We start from the raw sequence: 19,251 nt of genomic DNA on the forward strand, positions 1-19,251 counted from the left end.
CTACAAGGGAACGGCGGAAGTCAAACATAACACGGAAATAATGACACCAGGAGAGACCATAAAGATTAATTTATTAGCAATGAAATCGTCGCATGGCACAGACAGTTTTTGGACATATATAAAGCGAGATTAAAAAATACAAAATTATTCACGAACATGTTTTGTTGTACATACTTGTGTCCAAGGTAATTTTAGCGCCTTAAAGACCGGCGGTAATTGTTGTTAATTACCAGGTTATAGCAAGTCGCGTACCTCTTCTTCTGAACTACGGTAATCCCCTCGTTCTTGGTGCTGACTGTCTGGGATGGGCGAGAGGTACAATGTCAGCACTCGAGGACCTTGGACCTATTACCGTAGTTCCTCCAACAAGCACAAAGAGTGATCTTCGTTTAACAGCTTTTATTCCAACTTTGTGTTGCCGGTCAACCCACTCTAGTTGTCACTTAAATACGAGACTTCGGCCGCAAAGTTCCAGTCTCAGTCGAAATGCTGGTGCCTAAGCTTGGTTTCTGGTTCGAAAGATCGTGACAACAAGCCGACCGGCACCAGTCCAGATGTAGTCTCCCCAGCAGCTCCTAGCCGTTTTCTCGATTTGGGGCGTTTGCCCCTTTTTAAACCGGTACCTACGTCACAGCTCTACTCATCTTTCCATCTATCATTGGTCAACCACCTTTTCCCCCTACACTAGATCATTCTAACCCACTCTTATCTAATAACCAGCACCATATTCGGACTTGTTATGATGTTTCTCACCCTTTTGGAATTGGAACTACCGCCCCCCCACCCAATACCATATACGTCTCAGGTCCCTAACATCTCCGTTCCATTTTTTATCTACTTCCCATCTGGTTAATCGTCTTTCATTAATGTATAACCCTCCACCTACTATACCCTCACCCCTGGTTATTCGTGTCCAAGTATGTTCCCCGTAGTCTTCAACTATCAGAGTTGCCCGTCTCCTATATATATATCAATGTGTTATGTTCATATCTTACTGGTTTCAACTCCTCTTCTTGACCTTTTTACACAATCACGTAGGTGTCTTAATGAATTGTTAATTACTTTAACTAGTTGTTAATTTCTGTACTTTTATGCCTATAATGCGACCCCCCGTTCTGGCGAAGAGTGTGTCCCCACACTCTAAGATGGTGCCAATTCTTGATATAATATCTGGTATACATTCCTTCTTAACTTTATGACTTATTGATTTAACTTCCCTTTTATTATCTAAATATGTATTGCTCTTTCATGCCTATAATACGACCCTCGTTCTGGCGAAGAGTGTCCTCACACTCTAAGATGGTGCCAATTCTTGTTATAATATCTGGTATACATTCCTTCTTCACTTTATGACTTATTGATTTAACTTCCCTTTTATTATCTAAATATGTATTGCTCTTTCATGCCTATAATACGACCCCCGTTCTGGCGAAGAGTGTCCTCACACTCTCAAGTCGTGGGGATCCAGGTTGGTTCACTTTTTGAATCTGGAATGCTTTGGTTGATAACCATCGTGACCATAGGCTGGTTGACCGTGGACAGATTCACAGAGTCATTGTTCAATATACATTATACATACAATTTCAATATATGTGGAACATTAATATCTCCACATCGGTTTAACAACAACGTTAACATGTTCAATGCCTAAACCGAAACGACTAATCAAGAAGGTGAGTGAGTGAGTATGGTTTTACGCCGCTTTTAGCAATATTCCAGCAATATCACGGCGGGGGTCACCAGAAATGGGCTTCACACATTGTACCCATGTCGGGAATCGAACCCGGGTCTTCGGCGTGACGAGCGAACGCTTTAACCACTAGGCTACCCGACCGCCCCACCAAGGAGGTAATTAATTTTATTGTAACATTGATATCATTCTCATAACGAGATGTTACATCACCACATCGACACATATGTTATGCTTAATGTAATTACAACTATAGATACTACTTCTATAATAACAGTAAATAAACACTTCTAATACAAATATATCAATTCACCTGTAACGAAACTCTTCTAGTTCAACTAAAATCAATTCATATGTAGTAACACTTCTTACTACAAATATTATCAATTCCTAAGTAACACGACACTTCCAATACAAATAAAAGCAAGTTACCTGTAACAAACACTTCTAGTACGAATATCACTTCGTATGTAATAACAACATTTCTACTATAATAATTTCTAAAACAATTAACGGAACAATATAAGTGGATTGTAACATCTTGATGGTCCCCCTCCAGTTACATGTAACTCCCCTTGAACGATTACTTTAGTCGCAATTAGACTATTTTGACTATCGTTTTGTCTTTTTTTTAATTCCTTTTTTTTAAATATATATTTGGGTTCCCGATTCGACCGGACTGATCGTTAACTATTTGAATTGAATGTGCGTCCCGGTCCACTGAAACTCGTCCCAAAAGGTCGAATTTTGGGGAGGGTAAAATAGGCGTATTTGCGCCGCTCTCGTCTCCATTAAACTGCATTGTAGCGGAAGTACGAGGCGTTTTGTCACGTCTATTACTGCCTTTGAGAGTTCCATTGGGGGGGGGGGGGGGGGGGGGGGCAGTTGCGTGGTCGTACTCGCACCGACGTTGGCCTGAAGCAATTAATGAACGTCATGACGTCGAATCTATTTAGTGCCCCCGCGTCAGGGGTTACTGTACGGTAGGATATGCCGGACAGTTTCAAAAGGGCGACAGCTAACTCCGCATGCTGCACCCGACGGCACCATTTACAGAACGTTATTGGTGGGAAATTGGTTCCCGAATCCGCAAGCGGAAATCTTTCATCCGTACAAAGGTACGCCCGATTGCCACGTCAGCATCAGGTACGCCTAGCTTGGTACTGTTTCATCTGGTAAGCTCTGGTGGTCGTGCAAAATACATACTTAGTGAATATTCATAGATATTGGAATGACGAATATTAATGATATTTGGCATTCAGTATTCTCGTCAACATATACTTATAATCCGTCAGCTATTCATATGTGAACACAATGCCTGTTCCTTCAAACTTTCGGTCTATGACGTCATCGAATCTTTCGTTTTTAGCAACTGTTATCCAGTTCTTCCAATCCCCGACTTCACCTGAAACAATAACACATGAATCCACAAGTACTTAAGTAAGTAATACAGGATAAACTTCCTAAGTAAGTACAACAGGATTAAGTTCCTTAGTAAGTAATACAGGATTAAGTTCCTTAGTAAGTAATACAGGATTAACTTCCTTAGTAAGTACAACAGGATTAACTTCCTTAGTATGTAATACAGGATTAACTTCCTAAGTAAGTAATGCAGGATTTACTTTCTAAGTGAGTAATACAGGATTAACTCCCTTAGTAAGTAATACAGGATTAACTTCCTTAGTTAGTAATACAGGATTAACTTCCTGAATAAGTAATACAGGATTAACGTCATTAGTAAGTAATACAGGATTAACTTCCTAAGTAAGTAACACAGGATTTACTTCCTTATTAAGTAATGCAGGATTAACTTCCTAAGTAAGTAATACAGGATTTAATTCCTTAGTAAGTAATACAGGATTAACTTCCTAAGTAAGTAATACAGGACTTAATTCCTGAATAAGTAACTCAGGATTAACGTCATTAGTAAGTAATACAGGATTAACTTCCTAAGTAAGTAATACAGGATTAACTTAATTAGTAAGTAAAACAGGATTAAGTTCATTAGTAAGTAATACAGGATTAAGTTCATTAGTAAGTAATACAGGATTAAGTTCATTAGTAAGCAATACAGGATTTACTTCCTTAGTAAGTAATACAGGATAAACTTCCTAAGTAAGTAATACAGGATTAACTTCCTTAGTAAGTAAGACAGGATTAACTTAATTAGTAAGTGATACAGGATTTACTTCCTTAGTAAGTAATACAGGATTTACTTCCTAAGTAAGTAATTCAGGATTAACTTCCTGAGTAAGACATACAGGATTAACTTCCTTAATAAGTAATACAGGATTAACCTAATTAGTAAGTAATACAGGATTAACTTAATTAGTAAGTAATACAGGATTAACTTCCTTAGTAAGTAATACAGGATTAACTTCCTAAGTAAGTAATTCAGGATTAACTTCCTGAGTAAGTAATACAGGACTAACTTCCTTAGTAAGTAATACAGGATTAACTTCCTGAGTAAGTAATACAGGATTAACTTCCTGAGTAAGTAATACAGGATTAACTTCCTGAGTAAGTAATACAGGATGAACTTCCTGAGTAAGTAATGCAGGATTAAGATCCTAAGTAAGTAATACAGGATTAACTTCCTTAGTAAGTAATACAGGATTAACTTCCTAAGTAAGTTATACAGGATTAAGTTCATAAGTAAGTAATACAGGATTAACTTCCTTAGTAAGTAATACAGGATTCACTTCCTGAGTAAGTAATACAGGATTAACTTCCTAAGTAAGTAATACAGGATTAACTTCCTGAGTAAGTAATACAGGATTAACTTCCTTAGTAAGTACAACAGGATTAACTTCCTTAGTAAGTAATACAGGATTAACTTCCTTAGTAAGTAATACAGGATAAGTGTAAGACCTGTGAAATCACCACAGTTTTGTAACAATTTCGTCTTACGGATAAGGGGTGGGCGAGTGTGCTTACTGCGCGAAATACTCCAGTCAAATATGACACAACATAAAAAGACAGTAATAATAGTGTAATAAAGTGTCAGAAAGTTACAGGGTGCAAGTCCTGGCCGCACAGTCTGGAAAACACCTAAAACAAAATGAGCAGGGCTATCTGGCGATGTTGGTGTCCAGGCAGTGCAGGCAGAAAGAGCTTATGAAATATATTTAAAAGAATCAACAACAATCCAACTGATATTCGGGATGTGATGATAATACTTATAGGAGAAAACGATACTGTTAAGGACTATGCAAACGCATTATTGATACAAAAAAAGCATATGTGCATAAATAAATACACAACGACAATGATTGTTCACAGAAATGAGATTAACTAATAATCCCCCAATATAATCATCACATCCTTTCTACCATATAGGATACATATAAGATCCCACCTGACGTGAGGTGAAAGTCACTTTAACAGCGGCCAATGGAAATTTTGGAAACATACATTTAAACCCAAAATGAGGGAATATTTATCCCAGCGCATTTGGCATATGATGTGCATGTATATAAAACCGGTTTAAACACGCAATACTAATAACCACGACAGGACACCTGGCCTGTACTAGAAAGGTGGCTAAGAGGGGTGGGATATGACTGCCTGTTGGATGATCGTACCAGTCCATATGGGGCTAGCTCCAACAGTATGTCAATACACCCCGTAGGTAAGCCACGTGAGGCTACCCAGAATGAATGCCCAATTTATGCAAATGTATTAAAAAGGAATGTAATAAATGGATATTACGTAATATATATTACTCAAATTGCAGGCAAATTGTTGGCCATATAATATAATACATTATATTATTATTGAATACAAGGTGACTTCACTATCACATCAAGTGGGAAAACGCAGTGAAATTACTTTACAACACCCATCCGACAATGTAGAAATACTACATATTTAATAGGACAGGCTTGGTATTTAATAAACTGGGTATTTTCATATTTAGAAGTTGGTAATGTTAAGCCTGTTGTCATCATGTAGGATTGCGTACCGCAAGACGCCAAGAGAACAAGAAAGTTACCATCTGCCGGAAATAGCCAAAGCTTGGAATGAACACTAATCTCGAATTGCCTGATAATTTATGCCATATATATTCACTGGTACGTGTTACTATTACTTCACAGACATTAGGATAGGATGACATTACTGAATAGTAGGCCAAACTGTGTTAAGGTAAACATGAAGCAGACGACGGAGCCATGCCTTGTTTACATCCGGTGCGGCCATTTTGTGATGCAACCGGAGGAGAGCCGGAGAGTGCCGAGGATAGCCGAAGATAATGTGTGCTGCCCAGCGCAAAGGTCAAGCGTTGTCAGTGAGGGGTCAGCCACTAATTACTTCCAGATGACACCAGGGTTTTTTAACTGATCACATGGCTTGGGAAACGATGACCAGTGATAGCCATTTTTTAATTTAAAATAAACTTGCAACAGAGATCTGTTGTTGTCAGCAACAAGTGCATTTATCAGACGAAAGAATTTGGAATAACTGTAACTTTGAATTAAGCAATGAGCTAGTTTTCAATTTTGACTGGGCGATCTAATTAGCAAAATTACTTCCAAACACAAAAGGTATCTTACTAAAGCTATTTTCAAACGAGAAAATAATGCAACAAATAAATGTCATTCATTATTGCCATTGAGTGCTACTTTGGACAGTCAAAGATGAGCGACGTTTGCCAGTTTGGCACAGCAAGAATGACTTGGACAATGGCCAAACACTTGTTTTGAATTTTGCTTGACTTTATGAAAATAAATGCAACACATTCTTAGTCCTGTAAATGTTATAACTATGCACTGGACCATACCATAATTGCATACAATAGACCTAAAGTTGCCAGAAAGAGAAACTGGGGCTCTTACCTAAAACAAAATGAACAGGGCTATCTGGCGTTGTTGGTTTCCAGGCAGTGCAGGCAGAAAGAGTTTAGGGGTCCGACGGTGGCACTGGCCCCTGTCATGTGAACAAATAGCCCCAGGCTATTGGCTAAGAGCTGTTGCTATGGGACCCATGAGAACAGTGCCGTGAACCCCAAAACCCTATTCTAAAATTAGTAAATTGGCAAGATATTTAAGTAACTGGTGTAAGGAACCTGGGCAAAATATCCAGCCTTTACACTAGTAATACAGGATTAACTTCCTAAGTAAGTAATACAGGATTAACTTCCTAAGTAAGTAATACAGGATTAACTTCCTAAGTAAGTAATACAGGATAAACTTCCTCAGTAAGTAATACAGGATTAACTTCCTAAGTAAGTAATACAGGATTAACTTCCTCAGTAAGTAATACAGGATTAACTTCCTAAGTATGTAATACAGGATAAACTTCCTCAGTAAGTAATACAGGATTAACTTCCTAAGTATGTAATACAGGATTAACTTCCTAAGTATGTAATACAGGATAAACTTCCTAAGTAAGTAATACAGGATTAACTTCCTAAGTAAATAATACAGGATTAAGTTCCTTTAGTAAGTAATAGAGTATTAAGTTCATTAGTAAGTAATACGGGATGAACTTCCTTAGTAAATAATACAGGATTAAGTTTATTAGTAAGTAATAGAGTATTAAGTTCATTAGTAAGAAATACGGGATTAACTTCCTCAGTAAGTAATACAGGATTAACTTCCTAAGTAAGTAATACAGGATTAACTTCCTAAGTAAGTAATACAGGATAAACTTCCTAAGTAAGTAATACTGGGTTAACTTCCTAAGTAAGTAATACAGGATTAACTTCCTAAGTATGTAATACAGGATTAACTTCCTAAGTATGTAATACAGGATAAACTTCCTAATTAAGTAATACAGGATTAACTTCCTAAGTAAATAATACAGGATAAAGTTCATTAGTTTGTAAAAGAGTATTAAGTTCATTAGTAAGTAATACGGGATTAACTTCCTTAGTAAATAATACAGGATTAAGTTCATCAGTAAGTAATAGAGTATTAAGTTCATTAGTAAGAAATACGGGATTAACTTCCTCAGTAAGTAATACAGGATTAACTTCTTAAGTAAGTAATGCAGGATTAACTTCCTAAGTAAGTAATGGAGGATTAACTTCCTTAGAAAGTAATACAAGATTAACTTCCTAAGTAAGTAATACAGGATTAACTTCATTAGTAAGTAATAGAGGATTAAGTTCATTAGTAAGTAATACAGGATTAACTTCCTTAGTAAGCAATACATGACCAGGTCGTAAATAAGTTATACACTAAGGACCTACTCTGACCCATGTGTGTCCTCTCAACAAGATATATATAATACTTGGGACCCATTCTGACCCATGTGTGTCCTCTCAACAAGTAATATAATAATTGGGACCTACTCTAACCTGCCGGGTCCTCAAAACAATCAATAAAATACTTGGGACCTACTCTAACCTGTCGTGTCCTCAAAACAAGCAATATAATACTTGGGGCCAACTCTAACCTCTCGTGTCCTCACAACAATCAATATAATACTTGGGACCTACTCTAACCCGTGTGTGTCATCACAACAAGCAATATAATACTTGGGACCAACTATAACCCGCGTGTGTCCTCACAAGAAGCAATATAATACTTGGGACCAACTCTAACCCGCGTGTGTCATCACACCAATCAATATAATACTTGGGACCTACTCTAACCTGTCGTGTCATCACAACAAGCAGTATAATACTTGGGGCCAACTCTAACCTGTCGTGTCCTCACAACAATCAATATAATACTTGGGACCAACTCTTACCTGTCGTGTCCTCAAAACAATCAATATAATACTTGGGACCTACTCTAACCTGTAGTGTCCTCACAACAATCAATATAATACTTGGGACCAACTCTAACCTGTCGTGTCCTCACAACAATCAATATAATACTTGGGACCTACTCTAACCCGTGTGTGTCATCACAACAAGCAATATAATACTTGGGACCAACTATAACCCGCGTGTGTCCTCACAAGAAGCAATATAATACTTGGGACCAACTCTAAACCGCGTGTGTCATTACACCAAGCAATATAATACTTGGGACCTTCTCTAACCTGTCGTGTCCTCACAACAAGCAGTATAATATTTGGGACTTACTCTAACCTGTGGTGCCCTCACAACAATCAATATAATACTTTGGACCAACTCTAACCTGTCGTGTCATGACAACAAGCAATATAATACTTGGGGCCTACTCTAACCCATGTGTGTCCTCACAACAAGCAATATAAAACTTGGGACCAACTCTAACCTGTCGTGTCCTCACACCAATCAATATAATACTTGGGACCAACTCTAAACCTGTCGTGTCCTCACAACAAGCAATATAATACTTGGGACCAACTCTAACCTGTCGTGTCCTCACAACAAGCAATATAATACTTGGGGCCAACTCTAACCTGTCGTGTCCTCACAAAAATCAATATAATACTTGGGACCTACTCTAACCCGTGTTTGTCCTCACAAGAAGCAGTATAATACTTGGGGCCAACTCTAACCTGTCGTGTCCTCACAACAAGCAATATAATACTTGGGACCTACTCTAACCCATGTGTGTCCTCACAACAAGCAATATAATACTTGGGACGTACTCTAACCTGTCGTGTCCTCACACCAATCAATATAATACTTGGGACCTACTCAAACCTGTCGTGTCCTCACAAGAAGCAATATAATACTTGGGGCCAACTGTAACCTGTCGTGTCCTCACAACAATCAATATAATACTTGAGACCTACTCTAACCTGTCGTGTCCTCACAACAATCAATATAATACTTGGGACCTACTCTAACCTGTCGTGTCCTCACAACAATCAATATAATACTTGGGGCCAACTCTAACCTGTCGTGTCCTCACAACAAGCAATATAATACTTGGGACTAACTCTCACCCGTGTGTGTCCTCACAAGAAGCAATATAATACTTGGGGCCTACTCTAACCCGCGTGTGTCCTCACCACAAGCAATATGATACTTTGGGCCAACTCTTACCTGTCGTGTCCTCACAACAAGCAATATAATACTTGGGACCAACTCTAACCCGCGTGTGTCCTCACAACAAGCAATATAATACTTGGGACCAACTCTAACCTGTCGTGTCCTCACAACAATCAATATAATACTTGGGACCTACTCTAACCCGCGTGTGTCATCAAAACAAGCAATATAATACTTGGGACCTACTCTTACCCGTGTGTGTCCTCTCAACAAGCAATATAATACTTGGGACCAACTCTAACCTGTCGTGTCCTCACAACAAGCAATATAATACTTGGGACCAACTCTAACCCGCGTGTGTCCTCACAAGAAGCAATATAATACTTGGGACCAACTCTAACCTGTCGTGTCCTCACAACAATCAATATAATACTTGGGACCTACTCTAACCCGCGTGTGTCATCAAAACAAGCAATATAATACTTGGGACCTACTCTTACCCGCGTGTGTCCTCACAACAAGCAATATAATACTTGGGATCTACTCTAACGTGTCGTGTCCTCACAAGAATCAATATAATACTTGGGACCTACTCTAACCGGCGTGTGTCATCAAAACAAGCAATATAATACTTGGGACCTACTCTTACCCGTGTGTGTCCTCACAACAAGTAATATAATACTTGGGACCAACTCTAACCTGTCGTGTCCTCACAACAATCAAAATAATACTTGGGACCAACTCTAACATGTCGTGTCCTCACAACAAGCAATATAATACTTGGGACCAACTCTAACCCGTGTTTGTCCTCACAAAAATCAATATAATACTTGGGACCTACTCTAACCCGTGTTTGTCCTCACAAGAAGCAGTATAATACTTGGGGCCAACTCTAACCTGTCGTGTCCTCACAACAAGCAATATAATACTTGGGACCTACTCTAACCCATGTGTGTCCTCACAACAAGCAATATAATACTTGGGACGTACTCTAACCTGTCGTGTCCTCACACCAATCAATATAATACTTGGGACCTACTCTAACCTGTCGTGTCCTCACAAGAAGCAATATAATACTTGGGGCCAACTGTAACCTGTCGTGTCCTCACAACAATCAATATAATACTTGAGACCTACTCTAACCTGTCGTGTCCTCACAACAATCAATATAATACTTGGGACCTACTCTAACCTGTCGTGTCCTCACAACAATCAATATAATACTTGGGGCCAACTCTAACCTGTCGTGTCCTCACAACAAGCAATATAATACTTGGGACTAACTCTCACCCGTGTGTGTCCTCACAAGAAGCAATATAATACTTGGGGCCTACTCTAACCCGCGTGTGTCCTCACAACAATCAATATAATACTTGGGACCTACTCTAACCCGCGTGTGTCATCAAAACAAGCAATATAATGCTTGGGACCTACTCTTACCCGTGTGTATCCTCTCAACAAGCAATATAATACTTGGGACCAACTCTAACCTGTCGTGTCCTCACAACAATCAATATAATACTTGGGACCTACTCTAACCCGCGTGTGTCATCAAAACAAGCAATATAATACTTGGGACCTACTCTTACCCGCGTGTGTCCTCACAACAAGCAATATAATACTTGGGACCTACTCTAACGTGTCGTGTCCTCACAAGAATCAATATAATACTTGGGACCTACTCTAACCGGCGTGTGTCATCAAAACAAGCAATATAATACTTGGGACCTACTCTTACCCGTGTGTGTCCTCACAACAAGCAATATAATACTTGGGACCAACTCTAACCTGTCGTGTCCTCACAACAATCAAAATAATACTTGGGGCCAACTCTAACCTGTCGTGTCCTCAAAACAATCAATATAATACTTGGGGCCAACTCTAACCTGTCGTGTCCTCAAAACAATCAATATAATACTTGGGACCTACTCTAACCTGTCGTGTCCTCACAACAAGCAATATAATACTTGGGACCTACTCTAACCTGTCGTGTCCTCACAAGAAGCAATATAATACTTGGGACCAACTCTAACCCGCGTGTGTCCTCACAAGAAGCAATATAATACTTGGGACCAACTCTAACCTGTCGTGTCCTCACAACAATCAATATAATACTTGGGACCTACTCTAACCCGCGTGTGTCATCAAAACAAGCAATATAATACTTGGGACCTACTCTTACCCGCGTGTGTCCTCACAAGAAGCAATATAATACTTGGGACCTACTCTAACGTGTCGTGTCCTCACAACAATCAATATAATACTTGGGACCTACTCTAACCGGCGTGTGTCATCAAAACAAGCAATATAATACTTGGGACCTACTCTTACCCGTGTGTGTCCTCACAACAAGCAATATAATACTTGGGACCTACTCTTACCCGTGTGTGTCCTCACAACAAGCAATATAATACTTGGGACCTACTCTTACCCGTGTGTGTCCTCACAACAAGCAATATAATACTTGGGGCCAACTCTAAACCTGTCGTGTCCTCACACCAATCAATATAATACTTGGGGCCAACTCTAACCTGTCGTGTCCTCAAAACAATCAATATAATACTTGGGACCTACTCTAACCTGTCGTGTCCTCACAAGAAGCAATATAATACTTGGGGCCAACTCTTACCTGTCGTGTCCTCAAAACAATCAATATAATACTTGGGACCTACTCTAACCTGTCGTGTCCTCACAAGAAGCAATATAATACTTGGGACTTACTCTAACCTGTGTGTGTCCTCACAAGAAGCAATATAATACTTGGGGCCTACTCTAACCCGCGTGTGTCCTCACAACAAGCAATATGATACTTTGGGCCAACTCTAACCTGTCGTGTCCTCACAACAAGCAATATAATACTTGGGACCAACTCTAACCCGCGTGTGTCACACAACAATCAATATGATACTTTGGGCCAACTCTAACCTGTCGTGTCCTCACAACAAGCAATATAATACTTGGGACCAACTCTAACCCGCGTGTGTCACACAACAAGCAATATGATACTTTGGGCCAACTCTAACCTGTCGTGTCCTCACAACAAGCAATATAATACTTGGGACTTACTCTAACCCGCGTGTGTCATCAAAACAAGCAATATAATACTTGGGACCTACTCTTACCCGCGTGTGTCATCAAAACAAGCAATATAATACTTGGGACCTACTCTAACCCGCGTGTGTCATCAAAACAAGCAATATAATACTTCGCGTCTACTCTAACCTGTCGTGTCCTCACAACAAGCAATATAATACTTGGGACCTACTCTAACCCGTGTGTGTCCTCACAACAAGACAAGCAATATAATACTTGGGACCTACTCTAACCCGTGTGTGTCATCACAACAAGCAATATAATACTTGGGACCAACTATAACGCGCGTGTGTCCTCACAAGAAGCAATATAATACTTGGGGCCAACTCTAACCCGCGTGTGTCCTCACAACAAGCAATATAATACTTGGGGCCAACTCTAACCTGTCGTGTGTCTTCACAACAAGCAATATAACACTTGGGGCCTACTCTAACCCGTGTGGTCATGTGATTTACGATTCAAATGAAGAAGACAATGGCAAACCTAAGAATCATCTCACCTTTTCTGTACATTCCTTCGTGTCCTTCCTTCCAGTCTTCGGACCGATTGCTATTTGGTAATTCCTCCTTCACCTCCGTGGCTGCAACCTTCAGCTTCTTAAAGCTGCACGCTTCCGCTATTTGCTCACAGAGTTCATCAGTGACTGACTCTCCGATGAACTCGGCAACCGTTTTGATGTTTTTAACAGGATCCTAAAAAGAAAACCATCAGGCGACATCACATGCCCCATATCAATAACTATATTACAGCAGATGGCAAGGACATGACGTCCCCTTGGAGCGACTTCACAGTACACAGGAATGAGCAGAGTGAAGTTTGAATTTTCAAGTGTTCAGACAAATCTTCTAACTGTATACTTAGCAGACCATGACCTCCTTTCGACACAGGTCTTAGATCAAAGAAATACAAACCTCTTTCAAGTTTTCATAAAACAAGGTTAGGAAAGGCAAGTCCGGGTTGTCCTGTTTCACTTGCTGCCAATCCTTCACGTAGTCTGCATAACCACCACCGGGAACTGAAACATTGGAAGTAATTAAATGAAACACCATAAACATATATTTATATGTAAGCATATGTCTACAGGAAGGCCAGCGCCTACTGAAGTAGCGATGAAACAGGGCAGAACTTTATGTATTTTTTTAAGCAACATATAGGTAAATCTTAATCCACATTCAAGGAGCAGCACATCGGAGCATTTAATATTAACCCACATTCACAGAGTGCGTCTCATTAGAGTCTTCACACTCAGCGCAGCAGGTCAGATCCTGTTACCCACACTCAGACAGCGCAGCAGGTCAGATCCTGTTACCCACATTCAGACAGCGCAGCAGGTCAGAGATTTTAAACCCATATTCATACGGCGCAGCAGGTCAGAGCCTATAGCCCACATTCAGACGGCGCAGCAGGTCAGAGACCAAAGCCCACATTCAGACGGCGCAGCAGGTCAGAGACCATAACCCACATTCAGACGGCGCAGCAGGTCAGAGACTATAACCCACATTCAGACGGCGCAGCAGGTCAGAGACCAAAGCCCACATTCAGACGGCGCAGCAGGTCAGAGACCATAGCCCACATTCAGACGGCGCAGCAGGTCAGAGACCAAAGCCCACATTCAGACGGCGCAGCAGGTCAGAGACTATAACCCACATTCAGACGGCGCAGCAGGTCAGAGACCAAAGCCCACATTCAGACGGCGCAGCAGGTCAGAGACCATAGCCCACATTCAGACAGCGCAGTAGGCCAGAGACCATAACCCACATTCAGACGGCGCAGCAGGTCAGAAACCATAACCCACACTCAGACAGTGCAGCAGGTCAGAGACCAAAGCCCACATTCAGACGGCGCAGCAGGTCAGAGACCATAGCCCACATTCAGACAGCGCAGCAGGTCAGAGACCATAACCCACATTCAGACGGCGCAGCAGGTCAGAGACCATAACCCACATCCAGACGGCGCAGCAGGTCAGAGACCATAACCCACATTCAGACAGCGCAGCAGGTCAGAGACCATAACCCACATTCAGACGGCGCAGCAGGTCAGAAACCATAACCCACACTCAGACAGCGCAGCAGGTCAGAGACCATAACCCACACTCAGATAGTGCAGCAGGTCAGAGACCATAACCCACATTCAGACGGCGCAGCAGGTCAGAGACCATAACCCACACTCAGACAGTGCAGCAGGTCAGAGACCATAACCCACATTCAGATGGCGCAGCAGGTCAGAAACCATAACCCACATTCAGACAGCGCAGCAGGTCAGAAACCATAGCCCACATTCAGACAACGCAGCAGGTCAGAGACCATAACCCACATTCAGACAGCGCAGCAGGTCAGAGACCATAACCCACATTCAGACAGTGCAGCAGGTCAGAGACCATAACCCACATTCGGACAGCGCAGCAGGTCAGAGACCATAACCCACATTTAGACGGCGCAGCAGGTCAGAGACCATAGCCCACATTCAGACGGCGCAGCAGGTCAGAGACCATAGCCCACATTCAGACGGCGCAGCAGGTCAGAGACCATAGCCCACATTCAGACGGCGCAGCAGGTCAGAGACTATAACCCACATTCAGACGGCGCAGCAGGTCAGAGACCATAACCCACATCCAGACGGCGCAGCAGGTCAGAGACCATAACCCACATCCAGACGGCGCAGCAGGTCAGAGACCATAACCCACATTCAGACGGCGCAGCAGGCCAGAGACCATAGCCCACATTCAGACAGCGCAGCAGGCCAGAGACCATAGCCCACATTCAGACAGCGCAGCAGGTCAGAGACCATAACCCGTATTCAGACAGCGCAGCAGGTCAGAGACCATAGCCCACATTTAGACGGCGCAGCAGGTCAGCAGCTCAGACAAAAACAGTCAAAGTGATTTGACATGTATTCGTTAAATCAGTCATGCATGACAATATTACCGTATAACCCCTGATAACCTGGCCATACAACGGAAAGAAAAAGGCCTCTATGCTACAGTGTCTCCAGCGAAGAAAAATGAAAACTCAGAAAGGGAACCTAGATGAACCTGGGGACAAATCTAGACTTGCTTTGTTTTGAGTTAAAGCATAAGAGTAAGTGATGGGCGAAAGGGATATAAAATGGTTCAGGGACTGGGAGGCAGACTACACGGCGTGTTGCCTTAATGTGGGAGGAAAGCCTGAAGACATTCATGTCCCAGACGTTTACCATCTTTGTCAAACTCACGAGCCAGGGCATAGTGCTGACACAGCTAGAAACGTAATTGGAACCGGGATTCGAATCCATGATAATAGGTTTCTGGCATGCCATGCCAATTGCGGAACCTTAAACGACTGGGCCACCGTGAACTGTATTTGGTTGAATAGCTGAAGAAACGTTAGTAAACGTATCATATTAATTGTTGATTTGAAATTAAATAAATATAAAAAAACATTTCTGCCGTTGGATTATTATAAACATATACATGCATGGTAATAACCATATTACACTATCAGCCTTTGTTAAAATCATGAGGCTTGATATGACCATTGAACATTTCACTCACCTTTTCCTTCAAGAAACAGATCCAGAAATTCTGAATACGTCCCGTCATACATAAACACCTTTTTGTGTCCGCTGACATGATGATAGTGAGATACGCTGACATCTTTTGGATTTCGCATGATGAGGATGGTTTTAATCCTCTTCTCCACCAGTTTCTCCGGCAGATGACGGAAGTAAAGATGCGAGTTCAGAACCCGCGGGGAGGGAAGTTCATCAGCCCGCTGAAACTTCGGCGCCTCCAACATGGCGATCTCCTTCGCCTTCTTGTTGTACTCAGAGTTACCGGCCCTGAGCATGGTGACGATTTCCCACAACCAGTGGGTACCTGGAGAGATCGGAATAGACAGCATCATGTGTGTGAGATGTGAGAGTTGCTGGGTGCTTGGGTGTTTAGCCCCATACTGAGCCACATGCTTACTGCGGCGTATAAAAACATTCACTCACACTCTAGAAATCATATTATTCATTTTAAAATCATTTATTGAGTAAATCGTCTATCTCGAGTTCTTACCACATTTGGGATATGCCACTATCATGACGTCATCGTCCCTCAGCTCGAACTTCTGAACATTTCGGATTATTTCCATATGAGCTTCAGGGGTAGTGTGAATATGCAGGAGGACGCCGTCATGTTTGTAGAAGGACCACCCATGACCATTTTCATTCCGGTAGTCCAGAATCTCGTGAGTTCTGTGAAGAATGAATGAGTGAGGGATTTAGGGCAGGTCAGAGATCATAACCCACATTCAGACAGCGCAGCAGGTCAGAGAGTTAAAACCAACATTCAGACAGCGCAGAAGATCAGAGGCTATAACCCACATTCAGACAGCGCGGCAGGTCAGAGGCTATACCCCACATTCAGACAGCACAGCAGTTCAGAGTTAAAACCCACATTCAGACAGCGCAACAGTTCAGAGAGTTAAAACCCACATTCAGACAGTGCAGCAGGTCAGAGGCTATACCTCACATTCAGACAGCGCAGCAGTTCAGAGAGTTAAAACCATGATTCAGATAGCGCAGCAGATCAGAGGCTATAACCCACATTCAGACAGTGCAGCGGGTCAGAGCCTATAACCCACATTCAGACAGCGCAGCAGGTCAGAGGCCATTTCCCACATTCAGACTGCGCAGCAGGTCAGAGAGTTAAAACCCACATTCAGACAGCGCAGCAGATCAGAGGCTATACCTCACATTCAGACAGCGCAGCAGTTCAGAGAGTTAAAACCATGATTCAGATAGCGCAGCAGATCAGAGGCTATAACCCACATTCAGACAGTGCAGCAGGGCAGAGGCTATACCTCACATTCAGACAGCGCAGCAGATCAGAGGCTATACCCCACATTCAGACAGCGCAGCAGATCAGAGACCATATCCCACATTCAGACAGCGCAACAGGTCAGAGGCTATAACCCACATTCAGACAGTGCAGCAGGGCAGAGGCTATACCCCACATTCAGACTGCACAGCAGGTCAGAGTTAAAACACACATTCAGACAGCGCAACAGGTCAGAGGCTTTTCCCCTACATTCAGACATCATGCACACACACACACACACACACACACACACACACACACACACACACACACACACACACACACATTTTTGTTATATAGCTGTATTGCGGCAGTCTGTGAATAATCGTGTCTGGACCACACAATTCAGTGATATGAGCATCGATCCACGCAACTTGGATACGATGATCTGCATCAACCAAGTCAGCGAGCCTGACCACCCGATCCCGTTAAATGGGATTGATGACATGCATCAACCAAGTCAGCGAGCCTGACCACCCGATCCCGTTAGTCTCCTCTTACCACAAGCATATAGGTTGCTGAAGACCTATTCTAACCCGGATCTTCACGGGTCCGTTTTACAGTATTAAAAGAGTAGTTGAAATGGTAATTTGTTTGAGGACGTACTTGGCAAGAAGGATTCAATCTGTGAGCCAGTGTCAATGTAACACTTATCTCGCTTTGCCTAGTTTCATCCAAGCGTACCTCAATCCCGTACGTTCCGTGCAACTGACGTATTAAGCCGAGAGGTTGGTTGGTTGGTTGGTTGGTTGGTTGTTTGGCGCCGCACTTGGCATATTCCAGCTATACGACGGCGGCTTGTAAATAATCGAGTCTGGACCAGACAATCCAGTGATTGATATCATTAGCATCGATCCACGCAATTGGGATTGATGACATGCATCAACCAAGTCAGCGAGCCTGACCACCCGATCCCGTTGGTCGCCTCTTACGACATCGTCGCGTATGGTGTCAACTAATTAAAAACACTGCAATAGCGACGAAGGATGAAGCTTATTTGAGGAGAATATTTACTTACTGCTGACTTTCCATGTTGATCAGTACTTGTTATGATGGACGCTTGAAATGTCCTTCTCTCGTGACTTCGCTACTTACCTAATCACGTTCCTACACAGTGTAGATTACCTACATATGAAAGTTCATGTACTTTTATGTCACTTTGACCCATCGTTGGTCATACTGGTTCACGCTGACTGTTGCGTTTAGACAGTCACCCAGTTAACTGCGCAGGCGTTGGGGGTCCATACAGATAAAACGGCGACGCGAGTCAAGAGTTCGAGTCCCAGATATGTTTACAAAAGGTTTGATAGTTAAGCGTCTACGACCTGCGTTATTGAGCTTTCCTACATACTAAGACTGTTTCAGGTGCTGTGAACTGAAACAGAATTCAAAGCGGCGTCAAACCCAATCTCTCACACTATCAATAAGTATTCCAAGCTTGTTTAGGGGTACACTACACATCTGTAAGGAAATCAATACTCGTTGCTTGTCAACCTTTTCGACTTGACGTCCGTGTCCAGTTAACCCTTAAAATCCTACAGTGTTAATTCTATGTTTATTAGGGGGCACGGGTGGCCCAGTCGTCTAAGGCGCCGCGATTCGCTGTGCAGAGTTGCGTCCCTTGGGCACGCCAGAAACCTATGATTGTGGGTTCGAATCCCGGTTCGCCGCGATTTTGTTTTTAGGTTTGTCGGCACCATACCCGTGCTCGTGTGTTTCACCGAAGTGGTAAACGTCTGAGACCTGCAT

General features: G+C 42.1%; 1 protein-coding gene across 1 annotated transcript; it reads right to left on the bottom strand.

Annotated features, from left to right (window-relative positions):
* Positions 1-1,493: 1,493 nt before the first annotated feature.
* On the bottom strand, positions 1,494-18,693 carry LOC125371606 (sulfotransferase 1C2-like). The gene is made up of 7 exons (XM_048401077.1): positions 18,521-18,693; positions 16,699-16,877; positions 16,189-16,512; positions 13,571-13,674; positions 13,159-13,351; positions 2,725-3,095; positions 1,494-2,557 (listed from the first exon to the last, which is right to left on the bottom strand). The coding sequence occupies exons 1-6, from the start codon at positions 18,532-18,534 to the stop codon at positions 2,986-2,988; spliced, it is 924 nt and encodes a 307-aa protein (XP_048257034.1). The 5' UTR covers positions 18,535-18,693; the 3' UTR covers positions 1,494-2,557; positions 2,725-2,985.
* Between the last annotated feature and the right edge of the window lie 558 nt (positions 18,694-19,251).

The sequence above is a fragment of the Haliotis rufescens genome, unplaced genomic scaffold (genome assembly GCF_023055435.1).
Source record: "Haliotis rufescens isolate VD_foot unplaced genomic scaffold, xgHalRufe1.0.p SCAF_21, whole genome shotgun sequence".
Taxonomy (NCBI): Eukaryota; Metazoa; Mollusca; class Gastropoda; order Lepetellida; family Haliotidae; genus Haliotis; species Haliotis rufescens.

What these genes read in the sequence shown, in the direction of transcription:
- LOC125371606 (XM_048401077.1), bottom strand. An exon ending in TCTGTTTCTTGAAGGAAAAG is followed by an intron (nt 13,675 to 16,188) that starts GTGAGTGAAATG and finishes CCAATGTTTCAG; the next exon opens with TTCCCGGTGGTGGTTATGCA. An exon ending in TTTATGAAAACTTGAAAGAG is followed by an intron (nt 13,352 to 13,570) that starts GTTTGTATTTCT and finishes TTTTCTTTTTAG; the next exon opens with GATCCTGTTAAAAACATCAA.